Below are 27,209 nucleotides of genomic sequence, written 5' to 3'. Positions count from 1 at the left end.
TATAAGGAGAGGCCTTATTCATGAAATTTTGATTGAATTCCTCCTTTGTGACAGACAATAGCCTTGTAGCCTAGTGCTGGAGTTCCTCAGATGAATTAATACCTGGTCCCTTTGTACCTCCAGTGTGGCTGGAGCCCAGCGACCAAAAGCAAGAGTTATAGGAGATGAAGCTGATGCCATGGAGGGAGAAGGGGGAAGCTATCTTATACAGGGCCTTGCTGATCTTGAAAAAACTTTGGTTCTGACTCGGGTGAGATGGAGAGTCATTCCATTGCAGAGAATTGGGCAGAAGGGAGTTCAGTTCTGACTTCTATTTTCATAGGATTATCTGGGTGTTCTGTCACTACTATAGGCAAGGGCAAAGGCCAAGGAGCTATGGCAATAACCTAAGTGAGACATGAGATGATAGTGTTTTGATCACAGTAATAGTGGTAGCAAAGGTAGTGAAAGGTGATGGGCTCCTAGATATATTCTGAAGGTAGTGACCCAACTGCTCAGGGCTGTGTGTACATGAGAGGTGGAAGCAGAGCTGGGGAGGGCGGGGACCATGTTACAAAATCCTTTGGATGCCAAGCCAAGAGTTTTGCATGTCATCCTCAGACAATGGGTTGCCACTTACTAATTTTAAGTAAAAGCGATACATACCATATTTTATTTTAGAAAGCCGATTTGACAGCAGAGTTGAAGGGGCTGTGTCAGAGGCAGTAAGACCTGCTAAGAGACTCCTGTCAAAATCCAGACAAGAGAGAATGAAGAATTTAATGGAAACAATAGCTATCTTGCTATCCCAGTGGAAAGAGGGGAATAGTCACGTATTAGTTTTTTATTTCTGTATGACAAATTACCATGAACTTAGTGGCTCAAAATGACACACATTTTTCATCCCACATTTTCTCTGTGTCTGAAGTCCAGGTAGGCTTAGATGGATCCTTTGGTCAGAGTGTCCCAAGTTTGCAATCAAGGTGTTAGCTGGGCTGTGTTTCCATCTGGAGGCTTAGCTGGGGAAATAATCCCCTTCCAACTTCATTCAGTTTGTTGGAAGGATTCATTTCCTTGTGTTTGTAGGACTGAGGATCTTGGCTTCATGCTGGTTTTTCCTTCAGCTTTTAGAGGCCACCCATAGTTCTTTGTCATGTGGGCTTTCTCAACATGACCAGTTATTGCATTGAACCAGCAAGGAAAATCTCTAGAGTGGGTCTGTTAGCAGGATGGCATCTTCTATAACATAAAGTAATCACAGAAGTAGCATTTCATCATCTTTGTCATATCCTATTTGTTAGAAGCAAGTCACAAGTCCCACCCATGCTAAGTGTAGAAAACTCCAAGGTATAAACACTAGAAAATGGATCCTTGAGGATCACCTTAGGATCTATCCATTGTAGATCATGAATAACGCTAAGGACACAGAACAGACAATCTAAGTTGTGATGGGGTCATTGGATGTGAGTGAGAAAAGAAAAGAGAGAAAGAGAGGATGATATGTAGCTTTCTCGTTTGTATGGTTGGTGGATGGTGAGGGCCCTTCACCAAGATAAGAAACAGAAGGAGGAGCTAATTTAGGAGAATAATGAGTTCTCTCAAATTTGAGATTAAAAGATACTACTTTTATTATCACATTTTTAATCAAATTCTTTATTTTTTTAATTTTTTATTTTTTATTAACATATAATGTATTATTAGCCCCAGAGGTACAGGTCTGTGAATCACCAGGTTTACACACTTCACAGCACTCACCATAGCACATACCTTCTCCAATGTCCATAACCCCACCACCCTCTCCCTACTCAAATTCTTTATTATTATAATGAATCAAACTGAATAAACCTTAGCCACATTTATCTATTTCCTTGTTCTTTTTATTTTTAAAGATTTCATTTATTTGACAGAGAGAAAGATCACAAGTAGGCAGTGAGTGAGGCAGGCAGAGAGAGGTGGGGGGAAGCAGGCTCCCCGCTGAGCAGAGAGCTAGATGCAGGCTCCATTCCAGGACCCTGAGACCATGACCTGAGCCAAAGGCAGAAGCTTAACCCACTGAGCCACCCAGATGTCCCTATTTCCCTGTTCTTAAACAACAACAAAACAACAACATTTGATTCTCACAGTCCAAGCCATGTGCTAGTTTGCTGAGCTAAAGGGGGGTTTCTGGATATGCCTGGGTATTTCTTTTTTTTCTTTTTTTTTTTTTTAAAGATTTTATTTATTTATTTGACAGAGAGAAATCACAAGTAAGCAGAGAGGCAGGCAGAGAGAGAGGAGGAAGCAGGCTCCCTGCTGAGCAGAAAGCCCGATGTGGGGCTCGAACCCAGGACCTGGGATCATGACCTGAGCGGAAGGCAGCGGCTTAACCCACTGAGCCACCCAGGCGCCCCTGCCTGGGTATTTCTATAATGAGCTTTTGCAAAGCTGAATGGCTGAACACAGAAAGGTGTACTCAAAAGAGTGTCACAGTTTCAGGTAGAAATATTATTACAGAAAGTGGAACCATCTAAAAATTCTGTGTTTATATGTAATTTACCTTTTAAAGTTGCTTTGAAATTTATGTATCTTCTATAAAGGAAGCCTCTTAGTCCAGCTATGTGGTTAGAGAGAATGTTCTTTATTTCAAGTTTATCAAAGGGGGCAGGGGAGGGTAGTGGTGGGAGTTGTACAGAAACGGAAGGGGAAAAAATAAAGATAAAGCTATACTTCGTGGAACTAATTGCCCAAAGGAATTTATGAAAATTCTGCATAGATGGATGGATTTTGTGATCAGATTCATTGAGGTCAAAAAGAATGTGGCCAGGAACTACCAGACAAGTCCAGGTGGTTAAAGTGTTTTGGGAAAGTGAACATGATGATGTTGGTTAAGAGAATCAATTTAGAAAGTCACACTTTCAGGTACACTGAATGACTACGGTCTTCCCCAGGCCTTTCCTGCCTCCACTGGCGGTCCGTGAAAGCCTGTGGTTGTCATTAAAGGGACTCATTTGTCATAGCTGGTTCCTAACGTAGCTCATAGTCCACTTCCTTTGCAAGGGGCTGCACTGGGAAGACTGAGATCTCACAAACTGGCATTTGGCCAAGTTAGCCAAACCGAAACTTTTCAGAGGCAAAGGGCAGAAAACCAGGCATAAAATCACTCAGGCTATTAAGGAATTGGGTTACAGAGAAGTGTGGGTCTTGTCAACTCCAGGGCCAGCTAGTTTAAGTGGTCCAAACAAAGTCACTAAGGTTTGGTTTCTTGGTGGCAATGTGCAGGGTCAACCAGACCTTACATCTTCTTGTTGTCAAGTCTAACAGGAAAGACTCTGTCCCCTCAAAGCCCCGTTCATCTTTTTCATGACTCCCACTGGCCTGGAAAGGGTCATCCCTCATTTTCTCAATCAATCACTATGGTCAGGAGAACATGATCTTTCTGATTGGCTAAGACCTAATGGATTTATGTCAGTGAACTCTGCCCAAAGAATGTTGTTTTGAAGGAAATTTGGGTACAGATTTTACCAGAAGTGGGATAAATGGCTGTTGGGTGGCAAATACAGGAGAAAGTCCCCTTCACCCCAGGAGAATGCCTTTTAATTGAGCCTGCAATGTATTTACATGGCAGCACGATTGCCAACGACATAGAAATACTGGTATTTCCAGATGTATACCTTATACCTTACTTTTCCCCACCGCCCTGCCCCCCACACTCACACTTAGTTTGACTGAAAGCTAGACAGAAGAGTCTCAGAGATATCCTGTTGCTTTATGTGCAGACAAAACCTCAGATCAATAAGGGGAGAAAACCCAGGTCAGACACATAAAAGGGGAGAGGAGAGCCTCCAGATATAACAATCCACTGGGTACCACCAATTAATTTATGCATGAGAGGTTTGGAGAGCATTCTCCTTAAAAGAGAGAGAGATGTAAGACAGCTCATAAGGGATCCCCAGTGTATTAGGCCTGAGAAGAGGAGTTCTATATTTGGATGGTGAAAGGAAGTGAATTAGCAATTTGGATTGGTGCAAGAAAAAAACAGAGCCAGTTTGGAGAAATCCCCAGTGCTGGTAGGGATGCTTCATTCAGCCGTTCAGCGTTTCTCGAACAATACCAATAGCATAGTTAGACTTCGCTTCTTTACACTGGCAGTTTTGTTTCTCTCAAGGTGTTTTTTTTTTTTTTTTTTTTTTCCATGTGTTTGCTTTAAATACTATCTCCTTCCCCCGTTTCCCTCTTTCCATTCCTCACTGAGCCTTTCACTGATGCCTGCCCGATAAAAGGCTCCCCGTCTGATATTAACCTAAAACTTCCTTGATTCTTTAAAGTGAGTTATTCATTAACAGAAGCTAAGTTACTGGTTGTTAGGCAAATCTTCTAATTCTTGCAAACCACTGATCTGCTCAGAGAAGCTTCTCTAAATCTACCGTAGAAATAAGGGAAGCTTTGTGCCAATTGTTAGCGCTAAGCAGAAGGTTAGGAGAGAGAGAAGTTACGCCTTTGCTGGATCCCACATGGTGAGTCCAGGGAAGCAAGCAAGTGTACAGCCAGCCTGCCGGTCCAGCAGTGCAGGAGAGCACGGCAGCTGCCAATAGGACAGGACAGGACGAGGCAGGAAGGGGCAGGGGCTACCGGGCTGCCTAGGGGCTCCATCATGGGCACCAACCGAATTACTCTAAAAATCCAGCATTTTGCCTTCTATTTCCTATGATGGCCAGAGTTTCCTGTGCTGAGAGGTACGGCTATCTTTTTTCCCTGTCCTCTTGTTTAGCAAAAACAAAAGCTAATTAACGTAAGTGTCAGAAGCTGCAGTGATGAAGGAGTGGGCTGCAGGAGTGGGGCAGAGAAACTTCCAGGGGCTGGCTGATTATGCAGATAAAGCACATTTGGGAGTTGTGTGTCTAGCTCTGTATGCCTGCTTTTCGGTTATTAGGGTAAAAAAGCCACCTCTCTGTGGGTTATTAAAACATGTCTCTAGGCCTCAGGAGCAGAAAACTGTGCTTCTAGGTTCATAGTATGTGCATTTGTGTTTTACTCCAAAACTGTCTGGGCTCATTTCTATTTCACACTTTTGTTTACCTCAAGAAACATCTCGCAACCTGCAAAGAAACTGGCCCTGCCTCTAATTTTCAAAGAAAATTCAACAGCATCATTCCAGTCAGTGGGTTGAGCAGACACCATTACTGTTAAATGTTGCTCTCTTTTTTCCTTTGGGTATTTTAGTTATCTTACAAACTGTAATTGAATCAAACTACTTTTTTGCTCTTTCAAATACATACTTAAGTTGCTATAGTTATCAACCATTGGAGGGCATGACATTTTAAATTGAAACACGCAGGTTTTCAATTTAAGGAACAGAAAAAATACTTAAGGCATTATTTGAATTAGTCAATGCAGGTGTTTAAACTATGGAATTTAAAGGTAAGTAAAAGACACGTTTAACATTGAATTTTCTTTGTAATTTTAGAGTTTGGGTATGTTTTTTGAAAAAGAAACCTACAAAATTTGAATTAAAAAACCTTAGCAAGATTTAAGTTCATTATTGATATTTATAGTGATATAAGATCTATTCAATGTATACCAATATTTATATTAAATTTAAGAAAATTTGACCTGCAAAGTCAAAATTTATGAAAATGGATACACTATGAAATCATTACTACAGATCACAAATTCTTGGTTAAGAAAGTTTGTTAGACTTTAAGAAATTTCCCTCATTCCCAAAGAAAGAAAATATTTCCTATCTGTTTTTCAATAAATTGCAATATGTATTCAAAATTAAATGTTTCTTGAGCTCTTGCCTAAACAGGTCACAAACCTATTTTTTGTAAGTGCTTGTGATAATTAGCCTGCTACAAACTTAGACTGTCTGAGTTCTAGAAAAAGACGACGGGCTGAGTCCTTTTGCATCATTTGGAATAAGCCAGCCTCAGAGGCTTTCAGTAGAAGTGAATGAAGCTACATGTCGTGGTAGAGGAAAGCGAGAGACGCATAGGGAACAATAGACATCTTGTGGAAAGGGCTGAAATGTATGCGGCCAATTCCCATGGGAACGCCTGTAGTTCTTTCACGCTGTGTGAAAAAGATGCTCCTTGAAAAGAATCTTTAATCCTTTCTTTCAAGGGAAAATCTATCTGAGAGCTTTACTGAAAGTTTCTAGAACCCAAACGGGTATAAGTTAGTCAGTGGGCATTTATAATACAGGTGAATAAGATGAGAAGGTTTTGATGTGCCGTAGTATTGTCCAAAGCATAACATAAATAAATGCTGCTATTCTAGAATGTTCTAAAGTGAAGAAACCAGAGAATATCCTAACCCCAAGTTGGAAGCTAGAGGCTAATTTTCTCAGAATAAGTTGGCTTGCTGAATTAGTTATGTTTATTGAAACTCCCCCAAAGAGCCTCAACTTTTTCCACAGGTGGCATCCTTATAGTGCGGCAATTGAGTCCACCGGTTCATGTGTATTTTTATTTCACAGATCTATGGATGAATAATAGAGTAAACCAGCAATGTTTTATTAGTGCCCATTGAGTGCAGGTCACCTTGAAAAGTCATAAAAAACTTTTTCCTCTGGTGCCTTGCAGGGAATTATACAGTCCATTCTCACTAAGAATTGTGGGAGTGAGCTCTACACTTACATCAAAAACTAGGTATTTGGATTATCCAACCACAAAATGTCTGAGATGCATTGTATTTCAGTCCATTTCCACTCTAAAAAGAATCTAGTTACTGTTTAGCCATGTTTGGGGGTAAGGCTATTTCTCCAGGGAACAAGATTGCCAAAAAAAAAAAAAAAAAAAAATCAACAGGGACACTTTCAAGATAGTGCCTAAACTACATTTAAATTTGGGGTAGAGTACAGCTAGGATATAAATATGATATCCTAGATGGAAAAGACCTATGCATCTCTAACATGTGAACTCAGTGTTGGGCAGAAGTACAGAGGTGTATCAGCTTTGGAAAGGGATGACCTAAGGACATGTTAACGGGAAAATGATCTACAAGAATAATGACATTAGGGATATGATTGCTGTTACTTCTTGTGTGGTTGCTATATGCTAGGTTCTATGTTGAATGCTTTACATAATCTCATGAAATCTCCCAGCCACCCATATCACAATCCTCAGGTGCAAATAAGGAACCTGAGGCTCAAGGAGCTTAATTAACCAGTCCTGATTTACACTGCAGATAATGGCATAGCTGAGCCCAATTGGGTGTGAGTCCCCACACTCTCACCACTCTGCTCTTCTTCCTGGGTTCCTAGAACAGGTCCAATTCTGGACCCTATACTCCTTTAAAAATGTAAGAAAATTGGATAAAATCTGGCAATGAGAACCACTAATAATGAATAGAGAACGAGGAAGAGGGAAGCCTAAAGCAGCAGAGCCTGTTCCTTTGAAAGAGGAGACTGCATCGTATCTGTAAACCAGAAAATTACCAGCGAAAGGCTACACCTGCTCATGGATGACTGGCTTCTCCATTTTTATAGAGCAAACCCTTCAAAGGGATTCTCCATATGTGGATGGCATAAAAATGTGATTGATCACCCAGTGTCTGGAAAGGTCATTCCCCTGGAGCTTAGGACCTGATTCAACCGCAGGTGTGTCGTCACTAGGACCACATGCCTTTGCAGGAGGGTAGCTCTTCTGGGAGTCCCATCCTCATGATTACATAGATGAATCTGCCTGCAGCTCAGCTTCCCATATGTTTTGCCGGCAGATAAGAGATTTGATGGGCGGTAGACCCTCTATAAGGACAAATTAGAGATAAAGAGGAATACAATGAAAAAACATTTTCTTTGATTTATGTATTTGAGAGAGAAAGCAAGTGAGCAAGAGAGAGAGCAGGCAGGAGGGGCAGAGAGACTCTCAAGCAGACTCCACGCTGAGCACGAGCCCCCTGAGCAGGGATCATGACCCTGAGATCGCGACCTAACCTGAAACCAAGGATCCGATGATTAACCAGCTGCACTACCCAGGTGCCTCTAAGAACATGTTTTCTTAATGCACCATTAAGCATTGAAACCTTTAAGTGTTGAGAGTTTCAGGATCTTTTTCTCCTCTAGATTATCAGTAAGATTAAACAAGATAAACATTTTCTCTGAGTGTCACAGCAATATTTAACGTACGAATCTAACTTAAAGTGCCAATCCAAGTGGATTTTTAGGAAAAATCTCCTAGCGAGTGGAGTGGAAAAAAAGAAGGTATGCTTTTTGGTTTAGTGTGATTTGTTCATTTTAGTAGCCACTTCCTGCATCCTTAAATTTGCAACAGTATTAATCTGGAGGCAGAACAAGGGGACCACAGCTTTTGGAGTTGTGACTCACAGGACAAATGCTCGGTGTTCCAAACTCTGGGTGTGTAGTCCTGGGAGGGAGTGAGGCGTTCACGAAACCGCAGTCCTCTCTTCCCCAGGCTTTGAGAAATGGCCTCCAGTAGCCATTCTGTTCACCTGCCAGAGTTTCTGTTGAAACTGTTTCCTGAGTGGCTTTTTCTATCCACCCCCCGCCAGCCCCATTCTTCCCAGGGAAAGTATAGATTTTCAGGAACACAGGGGGTTTTGTGTTCTGTTAAAAACAACTTCACTTGACTGGGGCAGGCTTTCTGTTTCACCCCAGGAAACAGAGCCTTTCTCTCAGAGGCAACTCTCCACTGGGTGAGGTGCCGCCTGTCACCTGACAGGCTCTGGCGATGCCAGTAGGCTGCATTCCTTGAATTCTTCCACCCGGCACCAAGAGCCAGCGCAGCAATGAGCAGCTTCGGGTTCACTGAGCTGAGTGGATTCCACTCGCCGTGCGCTCGGAGTCCGTGGCTCGGATCTCCCACCCAGTCTCAAAACAGCCAGCTGAGTAACAGCAAGCTGCCCGCCTTTGAAGAGTAGCACACAGGTAAATCCAGTTTGTGGGGACAGCTGGGACTCCCTGATATGTGTCACATGGGACTCATAATCACTTTTGTGTGTGGTGTCTGCGTCTCCGTGCAGAAACCTGACTTGTCAACAGATACCTGCTGAAAAAAATAGATACTAAGTAAAGAAAGTGGGCTTCAGGTGAGGGTCCCTTAAGGATTAGGAAGAGAAGCTAGGAGAGCAAAAGCTGGGAGTAAGAAGGGCTTTTATATGTCGGTTTTTGTAATTCCAAAAGTATAAGATTGGAGGCTGACCAACTTGGAAGTGAATCTTGGCTCTGTGTGTAACCTTGGATGCAGTGTGCCAGTCCTTTTTCCTCTTTGGTAATAATATCTACCTGCCGAGTTGATGGGAGAATGGAGGAGAAAGTCTCTAGCAAAGAGCTGAGTGCATGGAGAACCCCGGCGGTACACACACATGTGCATACGTGCACGCACGTGCATGCTTGTGTGGATTTGGTGGGCGCATCTGTACATGTGCATATAGGCCACAGGACTGTGGCATTCATAAGGGTAGGGAGTTTCTCAGAGGACGAGGTGGAACTTGATCTGTCTCTGACCTTCTCTACTGTTGCAGAGAGATCAGCCCGGGAAGCCAGACACCTGAGCAAAACATTGACCAGAGCTGCTGAAAAATAAATAACATGCCTTGCTGATCCTTATCCAGGAAGGGGCGGTATAATGTACCATGTGGGGTGCCCTTTACATGAAGACTGATAGAAGCAAGCAGCTCAATAATTATCACACGTGGTCATGTATGCAGCTGATAGGGCTTCGTTCTGGGAGACCAACTACCTTCAGTTCTGATTCTGCAGCTTACTACTCTCTGGGTGTTCCTGGGCTGGTTGCTTTCCTCTCTGAGCATCCGTTTCTCATCACATGGAATTGTCATGAGAATTAAGTGACTCACTTCTCAGGAAGCACTCATAGTAGTGCTTGCCACATGGTAAACACCTGCTGAACATTAGCTGTTGGTGTCATTATTTGACAAAGGGCTCTTTTATGTGTTACTAGCTTTGATCTTCAAAATGACCTGGTGAGATGGACGAGGCATGCATTAGCCCCATTTTGCAGATAAAGAAACTGAGGCTCAGGGAAGGGAAAAGCATGCACCGAACCTCAGTCTGCAGACAAGCAGCTGACTTAGTATATCCTCAGCACGTGTGCATTGAAGGAAACCTGTCTGAAAATGTCTGGCCTGAACACCATTTCCTCCACAAAGCCATTCGTTACCATCTTCCCCAGGAGAGATCACTCTCTCCCTTGTAATTCCCCAAACTTCCTTTTATGGGACAGAGGAGACTTTCCTCTGGGTCATCCTTGTGTTGTAGAATGTTTGGTGTAAGTCTCACCTCTCTCTACCTCACCTTAGATGTGTGAAAGTTCTCATGGACGGTGGTGTTTTGAACAATACTGTTTTGTACATGATGGATACTCAAGGGTAACAGCCGGAATGTTGGGCTCTGTACCAGGGGTCACTGTAAGTGTGGAGAGCAAAGAAGGAGACCAGGAAAAACCTGGGGTGCTCCTCTCGACCCGTACGTATTTCTGCTCCATCTCCATTCAAGCCATGCTATGTCTGGGGCAGATGTCTCTGCTTCAGGAACTGAGATGTTGACCAACAAGCTGGCTGGTCATCCAATGTCTTATTTTCCTGAATATTATTTCACTGAGACCCTGTCACTGCCAATCCCTGAAGGTAGGGGGAGAAATTTGTTCAGGGGACAATTCAGGAAAATACAGTCCTAATTTTTCCTATAGAGACCGTACTCCACCTTCCACATCCTTACTTTGTAGGACTCTCACTCTGCTCTCTCTCCAGCCCCCCAAACTCTCCCCTGAACCCCCACCCCCAACGAACTCTCCTGATTTTCTCTTCCTCTAAGCTTCTCTTCCTTGTGACTTTCCTGGTGTATGCTTGGCCTAAACCCCAGGGTATAGATGGGCAAGGTTGCAGAGTCCCTCCTTCCCTCAGTGTCGGAGGGAAGAGAAATTCATTTCATGCTTTATGACACCACCCATATCTTTATCTTCAAATGTTAATAATGCTCTGAGGACTTTACTCCTAACAGTAGCCGTGCATGAAGCCCTATGTGAAATCAGCATGTCATAGTGGTAATGAACCAGGAGCCTAGCCCTGGAATCTCTGGGCCCAAATCCCAAGTCTCCAGTTTGCTAGCTGTGTGGCTAGGGCAAGTTATTAATGCCTCGGTTCCTCACCACTAAAATGGGGATGAAATTTCCTTCTATAGTTATTATGAGGGTTAAGTATGTTAATGTTTGCAAAGCGCCCAGAACAGTGCCTGGCACGAAGGCAAGCATATGTAAGTATTGGGTATCATTTTTCTAGAGCTGGTAGATAGCACAAAAGTTGCATGTAAGTAATATTGCCCTTGACAGCCCTTCCGTGGCCTACAAACTGCACTGATAGAGCTTATCTAACAAGCACCCGGTGAAGGACTGGGCTTGTGTTTAGAGACCACATTGCATGGAGAATATGTACCTTTGAACTTTAACATTGCCTTCAGTGCCCAGAGGTGTCTTCACAGTGACAGCTCGGGGAGGGGGTCTGAGATCACCCAAGGGAGCAACAGACTCCCCTTTCCCTTTCACACTCATTCTGGGGAACACATTCCGAATGAAATGCTGGACAGAATTGCCTACTGCTTATATTCTTATATTAAATAAATCACCCTCGGCTCTCACTCTCGGAACATGTATCTGCATTTGTAAGTTACATGAGATGACTCTACTTCATTGTAAACCACAGGGAAGCCCACTGGCCTGAAATCAGGAGAACAGCACCGCTGTAACTACCATGGAGACTTTGGAAAGTCGATGGCTAAGGTCTCTACCCGTGCGAATGGTCTGTGATTTTATTAGGCCCAGAGGAGAACTGATGAGAAAAATCAGATATTTACTTTGTGCCATTGCCCTTCTCTCTATAGACTGTTAATCGAGTTAAGAAATATAGTGGGACTTTATTACTTCAACTGTGGGAATAGAGGGAAGATTGCCTTATCCCAATGCCTTCCCTCTTTAGCCTGCATCCACAATGCTATCACTTTCAAGTTCGGTGTTCAAGTTCAAATTCATACTCACATTCAGCAGAGATCTGTAGCCTCATACTCCCAGGCAGAATCCTTTCTTTCATTTCTACTTATTTAGAGAGTATATATGAACAAGGCAAGTATTGAGATCACCTCCTGGATGTAGGGTGGGGGGAGCTTCTGTTGTCAGTATAGGAAAGAAACCCAGCCAAGAAGGCAAGCACTGATTTCCCTGTCCAGGAATAAAGAGAAACTCAGGCAGTGGTTCTAAGAGATGTTTTCTGTGTTCGCTCTTTCCTTTCATTGCCCTTTTCTGTTTGGTTTCCATGGGAATCTGTTTGGGGGAAATCTGGTAAGTGTTGAGCGTATCAGTGCTTGTCTACTTGTTTCCTTACGGCATGAGAGAAGGAGAAGCATATAGAAAGGAGACAAGTAAGTGTGAAGGCTAAGCAACTTTTTAAGGTTCATAGTAAATTCTAGAGAAACCTAATAATTTTTGGCAAGACCTTTCAGGATAAAAACAAACAAACAAAGGAAGAGCTCATTTGAAAGTCATCAAGTCAGGATCTGTTACTCTGTGTGCATTTCCAAATGTCTTTTTTTCCCTCTCTCTGCTCGGCACCAAGTTCATATCCTGAGCCAGGCCATTCTACTAATACTTACATTGTATCATTTGTTTCTTTTCCAGAGAGAGTCAAAGAAGACCTCAAATTCTGGAGAAAAATGACCTTGCAAGGATTACAAAGTATATTTCCTACTGTATGTTTTTGTCTTACTAACCTCTGATGACTGAAACATACGGCCCTGGGCCTGCAGAAAGTCCACTGATTATCAAACTACTCATCATGCATCAACTGTTCAGACTGGTTTTAGGACAAAAAGATCTTTCACGGGCTGGGGACCTCTTCTCCTTAGATGACTCCGAGATTGAAGATAGCCTGACAGAAGCTTTGGAGCAAATTAAAGTAATTAGCTCATCTTTGGTAAGTAAACTAGTTTTTAAACTAGATACCGAAGTAACTTAGAGCCAAATAATTGTATGTATATGTTGGGGGAAAGAATTTTTGCATGGGGAAAGAGGAAAGATCACTTGATATTGGTTCCTTTTAACCCAGCTCTGTGGTTTAGTTTAACATCTAAGAAATAACACCAGGGTAGTCACTGACTTATGGGGGCAGCAAGGCTGCCTACTGCCCACTCCCAGGGATGAGAACTTGGGAAATTGCATACCAAGGAGGAATTATCACAAAAAGGCTTATCTAAGGGCTGTTTTTCTATCCTCAAAATGACACGGAGAGGAGTGGGAACAAATCCTGGGAAAAGCAGATGGGCCAGGCTATATGACCGCATCAGTAAACAAAGCAGGGTATGCGGAGGAGGGTGAATAATGAAAGAAGGCAGGATGACACCTCCTGCCACACAGGAGACAAGGACAAGGATCACTCTGTTGCCAGAAGTGACAGTTGCCCAGGGCTTGATAACACTGATTCTGTGTATTTCTATACAATCTCCATTAAAAAACAAAAACAAGGGGCGCCTGGGTGGCTCAGTGGGTTAAGGCCTCTGCCTTCAGCTCAGGTCATGATCCCAGGGTCCTGGGATCGAGCCCCATATCAGGCTCTCTGCTCAGTAGGGAGCCTGCTTCCTCCTCTCTCTCTGCCTACCTATGATCTCTCTCTCTGTCAAAACAAACAAACAAACAAACAAAAACCAACTCTCATTTCACTCCTTTTTCTATACCCACCCATTTAATTCAACTCCCCCATCATTAGCCCGCAGTGTGATCAGACAAATTTAAAATCCTCATCAAACCTCCCATCCCTTTGTTTCTCCTCAATGTCAAGATTATATATTCTGAAAGCACTTCCTAAAGGGGGTGGATGTGGAGTGCCCCGTGTGGTTTGCTGTTGCCTTTCTTCACTGTGCTTGGACCCTCCATGAGGTTAGTCCCATTTCAAAGGCCAACTCTCCCAAGCATCTCTTGCACCTTCACAGCTCAGTAACGTTTGTTAAGACTTGGCACAAACAGCACCCGGGCAGAGGAAAGAGACAGGACTTTAGCCATAAAATACTGAATTACCAAATGTGTACCCATTTCACAGATCACGGCTTTCTTCCATGTGTTTTTTTTTTTTTTCTTCCATGTTTTAATGGAGAGATGTTTGAAAGGCTTACCAGCAACCAGCGTGGCTTCCTCCCCAAGACTGTCAGCCTGCTCACTTATTGGCTGCTATGAACACACGATGTCCCCGCTGTGGCCAATGAAGTCATTGCCCAAACACTGGTTTCTCAGCTAACCTCTTTGACAGCAGTTATGTGTCCATATTTATTTTTTTTCCCAGAACGTTAATCAGCTTAGTCTGACTCAAAACACAAAGTATTCCTGGTACATTTCCACTTTCCGGGCAGGATTTCTGTGCTGTTTCCAGCAGCCCCTTCCTTCACAGTCCTGTGGAAACCAATTGGCTGAATATGCCACTGATTTTCATCTTATCTAATATAGATATAGATATAGATATCTGTATAGATATAGATATAGATAGATATAGAATATAGATATAGATATCTGTATATAGGTATATATAGATATAGATGTATTCCCTGAAGACTATTTCCACTAGAGGTCACTACTGTCAGTGATTTCTTTGGTTTTCTTCATCAATTGCTTATTTTAACAGATGTCAAATTCAGAATTTTAGGACAGGAGAGTTCTGTTGTATAACCCCACTTTTAGCCATTAAGGCAGGCAGGTCCCTTGTCACCAGGAGCACTCTCTGTCCTTTAAGCCCTCTGATCAGCAGCCTACCAGACCAGCAAGGCTGGAGAGCTAGTGGTTCTCCTTTGGTCTTCACCTGCTAACTTCAACCATGTCTCACTTCCATTTCTCTATCCATAACAGTGGCGTGAGCAGATGGGTGGCAGAATAAAAAGAATTTGTTTTTAGAGGGATTGTGCAGATCAGTTCATTTTTTCTTTTTGTTACTCAATCCTAGTTATAAGTGTGTCTCAGTGTGGAATTCCTTCTCCTGTTCCATTCCTTTCAAAGCCAGTTCAAGTTTCATTATTCCTGAAATGACTTCTAGTGATTCTAGTTCATAGTGATTACTTCCTTCTAAAAATACGTAGTTGTCCTTTGGCATGATACTCTGTTCTCCTAGAGAATCATCTATTCATATGACCTCCTCCAGGGCAACTTCTACAATATGGAATCCTAGATCTATGTTTTCAGCCTTGGCATCTCTCCCTCACCTCAAGCCCCTATGACTTGATATCCATGATCTCAATACAATCTATCTGAATTAGAAGATATCATCTTTCTTCCAGCTGTACTATCACTTTCTTAGATCTCCAGATTTGCAACCTGGAGTCACTCTTGACCTTTTTCTCTCACTCTCTCCTTTCTCTCTTCTATGGACACTACCTGAGAAATGCCTTTTCACTGGCTCCTTCTTTTCCCTTCCTGCTCACTATCCCCCTGGATCAGGCCATCAAAACAAATTTGACCTTCTTGCCTTTGGTTTTACTTTTCTCTAGTTCAGTGTACTAATAGCTACCCAATTAAACTTCCCCAAAAGATTTTATTGCATGTATCCCGTTGTCCAAAATCTTTCCATGATGCCTCAATGCCCATGACAGTCAATGACCAATGCCAGCCATTAGTCCACTGAACAAACATGTCCACTCTATGGCTCACTTCCTTGTTATCTGTATCCCATCTTCCCCTTATTAGGGCTTTCCTAATAGCTTAAATCTCAGTAATCAATTCTACTTCTCTACTCCTCTTTACAAACAAAGAACTAGAAGGGATCTAAATCATCTTTTCCAACTTCTTTCCAGCCCAGAAATCCCTTCATTAGGATTCCTGACAAGCAGGTGACCACTCTTTCTACCTTTGCTATGATGAGAACATAGTAAGTTTCTAATATTTTTTTCCTGCTCCTTATTTTTCCTTTCATAGATTTCCTTTTGCCATTGCATGAAGCCTCAATGGAACCTTCAGTCAGTTTTCTGCCTTGCCCTTGCCAGGACAGCAGAGAGGGAAAAAGTGGGGATACCTCATTATGCCAATCAGATCTTATTTCCTGGTAGTTCCAGAAAAAAGTCAGTGAAGGTGATTTGTCATGATGATGGTGCTCAAAAGAGATAGTCCTTTGTTACTGTTATCCAAACTTTTCTGTTGCTTATGACCAATCCTAACTTACAAAGAGACAGTTGTTCCACTGTCAGAATTTTAAATTGTTAGTGTGTTCCTCCTTTGGGCCAGCTGAAATCTTACTCTTTGTATTGTCTATACATTATTCTTTGGTCTGTTCATTGCCCCAACAATCAAGAGCATAACTCTGTTCCTATAAGAACTTTAAACATATGAAGATAGGTATAAGGGATCCCCTCTAGCTTCTCTCTTCTCAGCACACATCCTTAGTGTCCTAGTGTCCCTATGTTTTTCCATGACAAAGAAGGAGCCTATGGCGGAGAAAGGTTATACTACCTCACATTTCCAGGCTTTGATCTGGAAGCTGAATTTTGTCAGTACATGAAAAATTCTATCCAAATCATGCTCCAAATGTAAGACTCAGAGGTATAAATTAGAGTGCTGATTTACTGATTTACAATGAAAATTATAATTCATGTCAGAATTTGTGTGCTCCCATGCCATCCCCACCAAGTGTATTACCCATTCTTTCTCTAGACAATGGATATTATCATTGATTAGGTTTCCTCTTCCTCTGTTAGGATCATGTCCAGTCCTATCACCCTATATTTAACTCACCTGTAGTCACTCATGTACAGATAGCACGTTGGGTTAATCCTACTCACATAAGTGCATTTTTTTTCTTTTTCACTTAATTCTCAAAGGGCAATCTTGTTTCCCTATTTTTGGAGAACATCCCATTGAAGCTCCCAAGTACTGCCTACATTCTCAACATTTTGATTTCTTTCCCCTGGAATCTTCCTAATTTATTATTGTAATTTGTCAAGGCCAAGTACTGAAACCAACTGCTTGGAACAATTGCTGATAATAGTCAGATACTCTGTTTCTAAAATTTCTTTTCAACAGTAACATTACACAATTGGCCTCATTTATCCTGCCATGTACCAGAACCCTCAGCTTGAATCAAGACTTGTAATTAGAGAACTTGAAAAAAAAATTGTAGGTGTACTGTGACACATTTTAAACCAGTGTAATAATATTCTTTCCCTCAGGCCCTCATTCTAGGACATTCATACCTTTTAAAAGTTATGATTCTGTCCAGTATATTACTTCTCATTCCCATCTTTGTAGAACCTGAAAATTTGGCAAGCAACTCCTCAATCCTTTCCCTAAGGTCATTCACACAATCACTCAACCTTCCTAGATTCCATTCTATGCTCCATGCCCTCTTTTCCACTAGTTTGTCCAAAATACTGCTGGGGATACTTTGTCCTTATGTTTTGCTTTCAAAATGTGACTGCTCACTTAAAATTCTCTCCAAATTCCTCAATGTGCCTTTAAGTTTTGTCTTTTCATTTCAAATTCTTTCTGGACTACTTTCATCTCATGATCATTTCTTCTACTACCCTGGCTCTCCTCCCAGACTACTTCATCCCTAACCACTCATCCTCTTTCCACTTCTCTTTTCCCACCATGTTCCCTTTGCCTAAACCCATATACCTTATATACATCTTCTAGTTCTCTTTAATTTTTTTTTAAAGATTTCATTTATTTATTTTACAGAGAGAGAGAGATCACAAGTAGGCAGAGAGGCAGGCAGAGAGAGAGGGGAAAGCAGGCTCCTTGCTGAGCAAAGAGCCTGATGCGGGACCTGATCCCAGGACCCTGAGATCATGACCTGAGCCAAAGGCAGAGGCTTAACCCACTGAGCCACCCAGGTGCCCCTCTTTAATTTTTTTTAAACCAACAAAAAATATTAGGCATACACAAATTGCCCAATTTTTAAAATTAGGTGAAATTGCAATCACTTGCATGTTTCTCTCTGCTTTAAATCTCCTCCCTTTCCTCCCAAAGTAACCAATATCCTGACTATGGTATTTATCCATGAACGTTTTATTTCTTTGCTACACATGCATGATTTAAACATCATTTGTAGCATTGTATTCTATGTTTTTAAACTTTCTATAAATGGTATCATAAGGCTCAGTATAATGTTTCTGAGGTTTATGATGGTATAGGTAGTCCCAATTAATTTTTTTTTGGAGGAATGGAATGTTCCACTGAGTGACTACACCATACTTTGATTATCCATTCTTCTTTGATGGACATTTACTGTTTAAACAGTGTTGTAGTGAACATTCTTACAATCAATGTTTTTGGCAAATGTGCTAGTATTTCTAGTGACGACAACTAGGAGGGAAGCCACTGGCTTGGCGGTTTTATATACTTCCAGGTTTCTGATATGGCACCAGATTGTTCTTCTCTACAGTTGTAACCTACTTACACTCCCATCAGCCCTGCTTGAGGTTCCTAGTGGCTTTATATCTTTACCAATGCTTGCTGTTATCAGATTTTTAAAGTTTTTATTCATTTAAGTGAACCATATCTGATTGTTATTTAAATTTGCATTCCCCTCATGATTGGGAAGGGCAACAGATCATTTTTTCATGTTTATTTGCTATTTGTCATTTGGGTTTCCTCTTCAGTAAAGTACCTGTTTATGATTTTTTTTTCTCTTTCCATTTTTCCATTGAGGTTTTTAAAAAGACTTTTCTTATTAATCCGTAAGAATTTTTTCTATATTCTTGGACAGACCCTGTCATGTATGAATGTTACAGGTCTCCTATTCCCAATGTAGCTTGCCTTATGCCTTTTACTGCAGTAAGTCCTGATATCTGGTGGGACAAATATCCCCAAACTTCTTTAAAATATTAGCTTCCCAATTTTAATGAATGATTCTGTGACTATCTTGATAGGAATTTTGTTATAGCTATGAATTTATTTGAAGAAAATTAACATCTTTATGTTACTATCTTCTTATCTGTGGATACTGTATACATATATATTTACTTAGATTTTCTTAAATACCTTTAAATAAAGTTTTATGATTTTTTCCCTAAAGATCTTAAAAGTCTTGTAAGTCCTTTTTCCCCCCTTTTTAAATTTTATTTAAATTCCGTTAGCCAAGATACAGTAAGTACATCACTAGTTTCAGATGTAGTGTTCAATAATTTGTCAGTTGCGTATAACACCTAAGTCCTTTTTAAAAAATGTAAGTATTTTAGATTTTTTTAGCTGAGATTATAAATGACATCCTTTAAAAATTATTTTCCAATTATTTTTCAGATGATTAAAACAGAAATGACACTTGCATCATGATCATAAATCCAGTAAACTTATTCAACTCTCTTATTAATACTAATATCTTGCTATAAATTTTCCCCACTATTCGGCAACACTTATTAGGCACTTACAATTTGCCAGATACTACAGATGGTGGGGATACAAGAATAAGAAAAATAGACAAAGAAATCTCTGTTCCCTTTTATTCCTCTTTTTCTAAGAATTGATTAATTTTATCAACTGCTTTTTCTACTCTTTTAAAGTAATCCTATTTTCCCTTTTAATCTTATTAATGAGGTGCATTATAATAATTGATTTTTAAAATACAAAGCCATTATAACATTCTGGGATAAAGTGAAATTTGACATTAATTTTAGTACATTTCCTTATTTGGTTTAATGTTTTTAAAGAAGCTTTGGAGCCATGAGATTGGCCTATAATTGTCCTTTCTTCCACTGTTTTTCCTTGACTTTGGTATCAAGTTATATGTACTTGGTCATAAAATGATGTGGGAAAAGTTTCCACATTTCTGTTATTTATGACTTTGTAAGATTGTGACAATCTATTCCTTAATTTCACAGAAAACTATAAAACCCTCTTGACAACATGCAGTTTTTTGGGGTGGGGGGTTTGGGGGAGTGGTGGTGCTGGTCAGTTTTTTAAAATTCATTTTATTTTATTTATTTATTTATTTTTTATTTATTTGACAGACAGATCACGAGTAGGCAGAGAGGCAGGCAGAGAGAGAGAGGAGGAGGAGGCAGGCTCCCTGCTGAGCAGAGAGCCCGATACGGGACTCGATCCCAGGACCCTGAGATCATGACCTGAGCCGAAGGCAGAGGCTTTAACCACTGAGCCACCCAGGCGCCCCTAAAATTCATTTTAAAATTCACTAAATTCATTTCTTTGAAGAAAATTGGGAGGGGTTGCTTTAGTCACTTTTGGTAAAGTATCTTTTCTAGGAAACTATATATTTTATCCCAGGTTTCAAATTTATTGGCATAAAACTTTTTTCTTCTTCTTTTTTTTTTTTTTTTTTTGGTTTGTGCTGCTGTATCTATAAATGTTCTTTTCACTGATTCTTTCATCAATATAGTCAGAGCTTTGTCTTTTTAAAAAACTTTTAATTTATTAATCATCTGTATAGGGTCTTCTATCTCATTGACTCCTTTTTAAATGTTCACTTGTTTCCTCTTTGATCTTTTTCTGGTTGTTTTCTACTGTTCTTTTTCTAATTCCCTCAGGTATATGATTAGCTTATTGTTTATTGTTGTTTGTTTTACTTTCTTATTTTCCGATATAAGCATTTGAGACCCTCAATTTCTTGCTGAGTACCATAAGTTTTGAGATATAGTATTTTCATTATGAATTCTAAATTCTTATTTTGATTGTGACTTCCTTTTTGATTCATCAGGGACTTAGAAGTTTGTGCTTTAATTTCCAGAAGAATTTTTGTAATCTTTTTGTTGTTAAGTTGAAATTTAGCTGCTTTGTAGTTGGACAACATGAATGGCAGGATACCACTTGTTTAGGCCTGGTCAAGACTTGTTTTGTAGCACAGTTGATGGCTAATCTGTGTAACTAACAATGTTCCAGGAATTTTCCCAAGAGCTTACCACATGTTAATATATTTAGCCCTTCCAATAAACTTCCGAGATAAGTGTGCTAATATTCCCTCCATTTCATACATAAGGAAACTGAAGCACAGAGAGGTTAATAATTTAACTTGTCCAAGACTATACAGCTAGTGAATAATCAAGCTAAGAATCAAGCCCAGAGAATTTGGATTCAGAAAACTCTTAGCCACTACACTCTCCTGACTCTTTAGATGTTATATTTGTGCCTGAGAGGAATGTGTATTCTTGAATTAGTGGGTAGGAGGTGTTAAGTAAGTTGATGAAAGAACTCTTTTTTGATTGTATTGTCTAAGTTCTCTATTTCCTCAATAAATTTGTGTTTGTTTAGACAGCCAAATGCTTAAGAGAGGTATTTAAAAATTTCCTACTATAATTTTGGATTTGTCGATTTCTCCTTGTAATTTTGTCAAGATTGCTTTATAAATTTGGGAGCTTTTTTAAAAATTGAAGTATAATTAACATACAATGTTATATTAGGTTCAGTGCACAACCTGTTGATTTAATCATTTTATACATTACTCCATGTTCCCCACAGTAAGTAAAGTTACCATCTGTCGCCATATGAAGTTTTTACAATATTGTAGCTATATTCCCTATGTTGCACTTTTCATCTCTATGACACTTATTTTATAACTGAAAGTTTTTTACCTCTTAAATCCTCTTGTTTTACCCATCTTCCCACCCAGCTCCTCTCTGGCAACCTCCAGTTCTCAGTACTTAACAGTGTTTTTTTGTTTGTTTGTGTTCATTCATTTAGTTTCTTAACTTCTACATGAGTGAAATCATATGGTATTTGTCTTTCTCTGGCTTATTTCACTTAGTCTATCTACGTTGTCTCAAATGGCAATATCTCATTCTTCTTTTTTTTTTTTTTAAAGATTTTATTTATTTATTTGAGGGAGAATGAGTGAGAGAGAGCATGAGAGAGGAGAAGGTCAGAGGGAGAAGCAGGCTTCCCAAGGAGCTGGGAGCCAGATGCGGGACTCGATCCTGGAAGTCCGGGATCATGACCTGAGTCGAAGGCAGTTGCTCAACCAACTGAGCCACCCAGGCGCCCAATATCTCATTCTTCTTTATGGCTGAGTAGTATTCGTGAATGTGTGTGTGTGTGTGTGTGTGTGTGTGTGTGTGTGTGTATGTACTTTTGTATTAATAAGTTTGGAAGAGTTATTTATTCCTTGGAGAACTTTTCCTTTTTTCAGTACATACACATTGTGCAACATTATTCTGTTAAGTTTTGCCTATTTTCTTTGAAATAGTTACCTATTTCCTCTTTTTCTTTTTCCTTTTTGCATTCTCACATCCTTATAACTTAAATATAATTTGTAAACACCATGTCAATATATTTTTTAAATAATCCAAATTGAAAAATTGTCTTTTATTAGTAAATTTAGTCAATTTATATTCATTATGATAAATTATATACTTGGATATATTTCTCCATTTTATTTAGGGTTACATTTCCTAATTTTCTAAATTTCTCTTCATCTTCTCTGCATTTTTTTCAACTGGGTGAAATTTTATCTTTGCATTTTATACCTCTGTTGGCCCTGTTGGCTTGAAAGTTATATTCTATTTCTATTTTTTTAGTAGTTACCTTTAAAATTTTAACAAACATAGTAGCCATATATTGTCAATTCCAAGACAGACAGTTTTCACCTATTTATAACTCTGAAACAAGTATATATTTTATAGCTGATTACAATCTTACCATTCCTGTTGGTCAGGTATTTAGCATAATAAAGTTGCCATTGCCTACATGTGCATAAATTTTCCATCGCTTTTCATATTGTTAACATTCCAACTGAATTAAGTACATTATTGTTAACTACTAGCTTTGGGTTAAGTGTCCACTTAAAATGCTTCCAAAGCTTCTAGATTATAATGTGGTACTGAAAAAAACACTTCTTGAGTATGCAGGAAGGCATGGAAAAAGCACTAGAGTATAAATTTTACATTAGTGAACAAAAATATTCATCATTGTAGGAATGATAGGAATTCCACATTTTCTCACAAAATAATAACTGAAAGCTTTATGGAACCCAAAAAGGATGTACTTTTTTTGGTTGCTGAGATATTTGTAAAATATTGTCTATTATATCGTAATAAGTAATGCAACTGAAAGCAGGAGAAACAGACAATTCTCTTGGAAGGCATGAAAGAAATTTCTGAGAAATAAGAGGCTAGCCAGTACCATCAATTTATGTCTTGCATGGAATTCTCTTTAAGACCTGATATAACCAACAACTTAATTGGCAGTCTTCTCTCTTTCTTCATAATGGAAGATCTCACAATTGACACCGTCTTACATTTGATGGGTTACAATGATGTCTAAAGTTATTCAATAGCTCTCTTCTATTACCGTCAGGACCTTGGAATACTCTCTTGCCCCTCTCATACATTGTGTTAAGCAGGACTTTTTATTTCACCTTAATACCCTTGAAACTATTCTTTAAAATTGCTGATGTTTAAAAAAAATTGACCCATTGTTTGTTTCAAGCACCTAGTATTTCCCCATTTTTCCCCTCACAATTCTCCCCTCACCCTGTTGTCTTCCTCTTTTTTCTTCTGCATCCAAGTTTCCACTTTCTGAAGTATACATATTAAATGTCCTTTCAGCGAAGATCTATTAGTGATAAACCCTCTCAATGTTTGTCTTTTTCAAAAAGCTCCTTGTTTTGCCCTTAACTTTGAACATTGATCACCTGGGCTTGGATTTCTATGCTTGATCTTAGTCAAAAGGCGGAGAAGCGATGGACTTGGATTTCTAGCTGGGTAGTGTTTTTATTTCTCAGTAACTCCTACCATTGCTGTTATAAAAATCCTCTGTCAGTCTGACATTCTTTATACCTACTCTATTTTTTTATGCTTTAATAATTTCTCTGTCTTTGGCGTGTTCCATGGTTTCATGATTATGTGTCCGAATGTGGTTTTATTTGTATATCCTTACTCTATCCTCATTGTGTTTTGTGAGTTTGAGGTTCATGCTTTTTGTCAATTTTGGAAATTTAAAAAATATTATATCAAATACTCTTCTCCATCTCCTTTTTCCTTCTGAAAATTCTACCCATTCCACTCATTTATGCATTCCACAAGTACTTTTTTGAGTACCTATTATCTTCTAGACATTGGGAATATAATCCTAAACAAAGCAGACAAAAACCACTGCCCTCACATCCTTCATATTCTCTGATTTTAACCTCCATGCCTTTTAACCTCTTGTATTTTTTCATCTATGGAATATATTTTCATTTCCTCAGCTCTATATTCCAATCCACTGAGTCTTTTTTTCAGCTATATCTTATCCACTATTTCATTCACTCACTGAGTTTTTCATTTCTAGAAGTTTCATTTGTTTTGTTTTAACATCTTTCTTTTCCTCTTAAAAGAGATTTAGTCTTTGTTTATAAGAATTTTCCTTGATACAATGAATCATTTTGAACATATAATTATATAATTTGGGGTCAATAATTCTGTTATCTGCTTTTTGACTATCTAATATGCCCCAAGTTGTACATGCTGCCATGTGCTCATATTGGCTTGGTTCCAATGTTTTATAAGTTTGGATTTTTGAGTTTGGTTTAAATAAAATTTTACTCATGGGAGTACTAGATGATTTTAGCTGAGTGTTCCATCCTTCAAAGTCATTTTATGTTTGCTTTTGCTGTAAACACCAGTGACATTATCAGCTCTGGGATCATTGGTGCTTCTGGTGGAGTTGTTAGTGTCTCCACCTTGGAGAATCTTAGAAGGGTAGAATAAGTAAGGTGTGTATACATGTGTGCTCTTGAAAGCATAAAAAATGATACACAGATCAATATATTATTAGTATGGATTCTGTATAGAATGTGACAGTAAGAAGAGAGTAAGTATGTGAAATTTTTGTGCTGTCCATTATGAATTGGATAAGAAAGGGTGAGGGAAGCAGTGGGCAGATCACAAAGGAATCATGTTAGGAGATTTGGGCTTTATCTTGAGAGTAATGGGAAGTCATTGAAGTATTTCAAGCTGGTTAGAAACATAATATTTGCGGGGCACCTGGGTGGCTCAGTGGGTTAAAGCCTCTGCCTTTGGCTCAGGTCATGATCCCAAGGTCCCATTTCATTGTGAAATGAATGTATAAAAATATCGTAACCAGGAGTGCTTGGGTGGCTCAGTGGGTTAAGCCTCTACCTTTGGCTCAGGTCATGATCTTGGGGTCCTGGGATCGAATCCCGCATCGGGATCTCTGCTCTGTGAGGAGCCTGCGTCCTCATCTCTCTCTCTCTGCCTTCCTCTCTGCCTACTTGTGATCTCTCTATGTCAAATAAATAAATAAATTCTTAAAAAAAAATTGTAACCACATATAAGGAAGTATTTGTAACTCACTGTATGTTACAACATTTATCTGCACTTATCATGTGCCAGACACTATTGTAAATCCTTTCCCTATGTTAATTAATTTAATCCTCACCATAGTAGCAGGAGATAGATATTAATAATCTGATTTTTTTAGAAACGATAATCATTTTTTATTCTCTACAATTTAAGTATTTTTTATATATATTTTTTATTTTTTTATAAACATATAATGTATTACTAGCCCCAGAGGTACAGGTCTGTGAATCACCAGGTTTACACACTTCACAGCACTCACCATAGCACGTACCCTCCCCAATGTCCATAACCCCACTACCCTCTCCCTACCCGCCACCCCCCAGCAACCCCTCAGTTTGTTTTGTAAGATTAAGTGTCTCTTATGGTTTGTCTCCCTCCTGATCCCATCTTGTTTCATTTATTCTTTTCCTACCCCCAAACCCCCCACGTTGCATCTCCACTTCCTCATATCAGGGAGATCATATGATAGTTGTCTTTCTCTGATTGACTTATTTCACTAAGCATAATACCCCCTAGTTCCATCCACGTTGTTACTAATGGCAAGATTTCATTTATTTGATGGCTGCATAGTATTCCATTGTATATATATACCATCTCTTCTTCATCCATTCATCTGTTGATGGACATCTAGGTTCTTTCCATAGTTTGGCTATTGTGGACATTGCTGCTATAAACATTCAGGTGCATGTGCCCCTTCGGATCACTAATTTGTATCTTTAGGGTAAATATTCAGTAGTGTGATTGTTGGGGTGTAGGGTAGCTCTATTTTCAACTTTTTGAGGAACCTCCATGCTGTTTTCCAGAGTGGTTGCACCAGCTTGCATTCCCACCAACAGTGTAAGAGGGTACCCCTTTCTCCACATCCTTGCTAACATCTGTCATTTCCTGACTTGTCAATTTTAGCCATTCTGACTGGTGTGAGGTGGTATCTCATTGTGGTTTTGATTTGTATTTCCTTGATGCCGAGTGACGTGGAGCACTTTTTCATGTGTCTGTTGGCCACCTGGATGTCTTCTTTGCAGAAATGTCTGTTCATGTCCTCTGCCCATTTCTTGATTGGATTATTTGTTCTTTGGGTGTTGAGTTTGCTAAGCTCTTTATAGATTTTGGATACTAGCCCTTTATCTGATATGCCATTTACAAATATCTTCTCCCATTCTGTTAGTTGTCTTTTGGTTTTGTTAACTGTTTCCTTTGCTGTGCAAAAGCTTTTGATCTTGATGAAGTCTCAATAGTTCATTTTTGCCCTTGCTTCCCTTGCCTTTGGCAATGTTCCTAGGAAGATTTTGCTGTGGCCGAGGTCGAAGAGGTTGCTGCCTGTGTTCTCCTCAAGGATTTTGATGGATTCCTGTCTCACATTGAGGTCTTTCATCCATTTGGAGTCTATTTTTGTGTGTGGCATAAGGAAATTGTCCAATTTCATTCTTCTGCATGTGGCTGTCCAGTTTTCCCAGCAGTATTTGTTGAAGAGACTGTCTTTTTTCCATTGGATATTCTTTCCTGCTTTATTAAATATTAGTTGACCATAGAGTTAAGGGTCTATTTCTGGGCTCTCTATTCTGTTCTATTGACCTATGGGTCTGTTTTTGTGCCAGTACCATACTGTCTTGATGATGACAGCTTTGTAATAGAGCTTGAAGTCAGGAATTGTGATGCCACCAACTTTGGCTTTCTTTTTCAATATTCCTTTGGCTATTCACGGTCTTTTCTGGTTTGGTTCCATATGAATTTTAGGATTATTTGTTCCATTTCTTTGAAAAAAAAATGGATGGGATTTTGATAGGAATTGCATTAAATGTGTAGATTGCTTTAGGTAGCATAGACATTTTCACAATATTTGTTCTTCCAATCCATGAGCATGGGATGTTTTTCCATTTCTTTGTGTCTTCCTCAATTTCTTTCATGAATACTTTATAGTTTTCTGAGTAGAGATTCTTTGCCTCTTTGGTTAGGTTTATTCCTAGATATCTTATGGTTTTGGGTGCAATTATAAATGCGATTGACTCCT

At 39.6% G+C, this 27,209-nt stretch overlaps 1 protein-coding gene across 8 annotated transcripts in view; it reads left to right on the top strand.

Moving 5' to 3' along the window:
- The first annotated feature begins 4,360 nt into the window (after nt 1-4,360).
- Nucleotides 4,361-27,209, top strand: part of VEPH1 (ventricular zone expressed PH domain containing 1) — a 254,978-nt gene continuing 232,129 nt past the window's right edge. For 6 of the 8 annotated variants that reach the window (XR_007127157.1, XM_047728863.1, XM_047728862.1 and 3 more), the window contains exons 1-2: nt 8,686-8,842; nt 12,600-12,894. Coding sequence is in view for 7 of the 8 variants with exons in the window: in XM_047728863.1 (XP_047584819.1) it covers nt 12,697-12,894 (198 nt within the window). In the remaining variant the exon portion in view is untranslated. Of the gene's footprint in view, nt 4,473-4,553; nt 4,692-8,685; nt 8,843-12,599; nt 12,895-27,209 lie in introns of those variants that run through there. The other 2 variants (XM_047728859.1, XM_047728860.1) reach the window with 2 other exon arrangements.

The sequence above is a fragment of the Lutra lutra genome, chromosome 1 (genome assembly GCF_902655055.1).
Source record: "Lutra lutra chromosome 1, mLutLut1.2, whole genome shotgun sequence".
Classification (NCBI taxonomy): domain Eukaryota; kingdom Metazoa; phylum Chordata; class Mammalia; order Carnivora; family Mustelidae; genus Lutra; species Lutra lutra.
The sequence above is the reverse complement of the archived record's forward strand: the minus strand, read 5'-3'. Positions and strand labels throughout refer to the sequence as shown.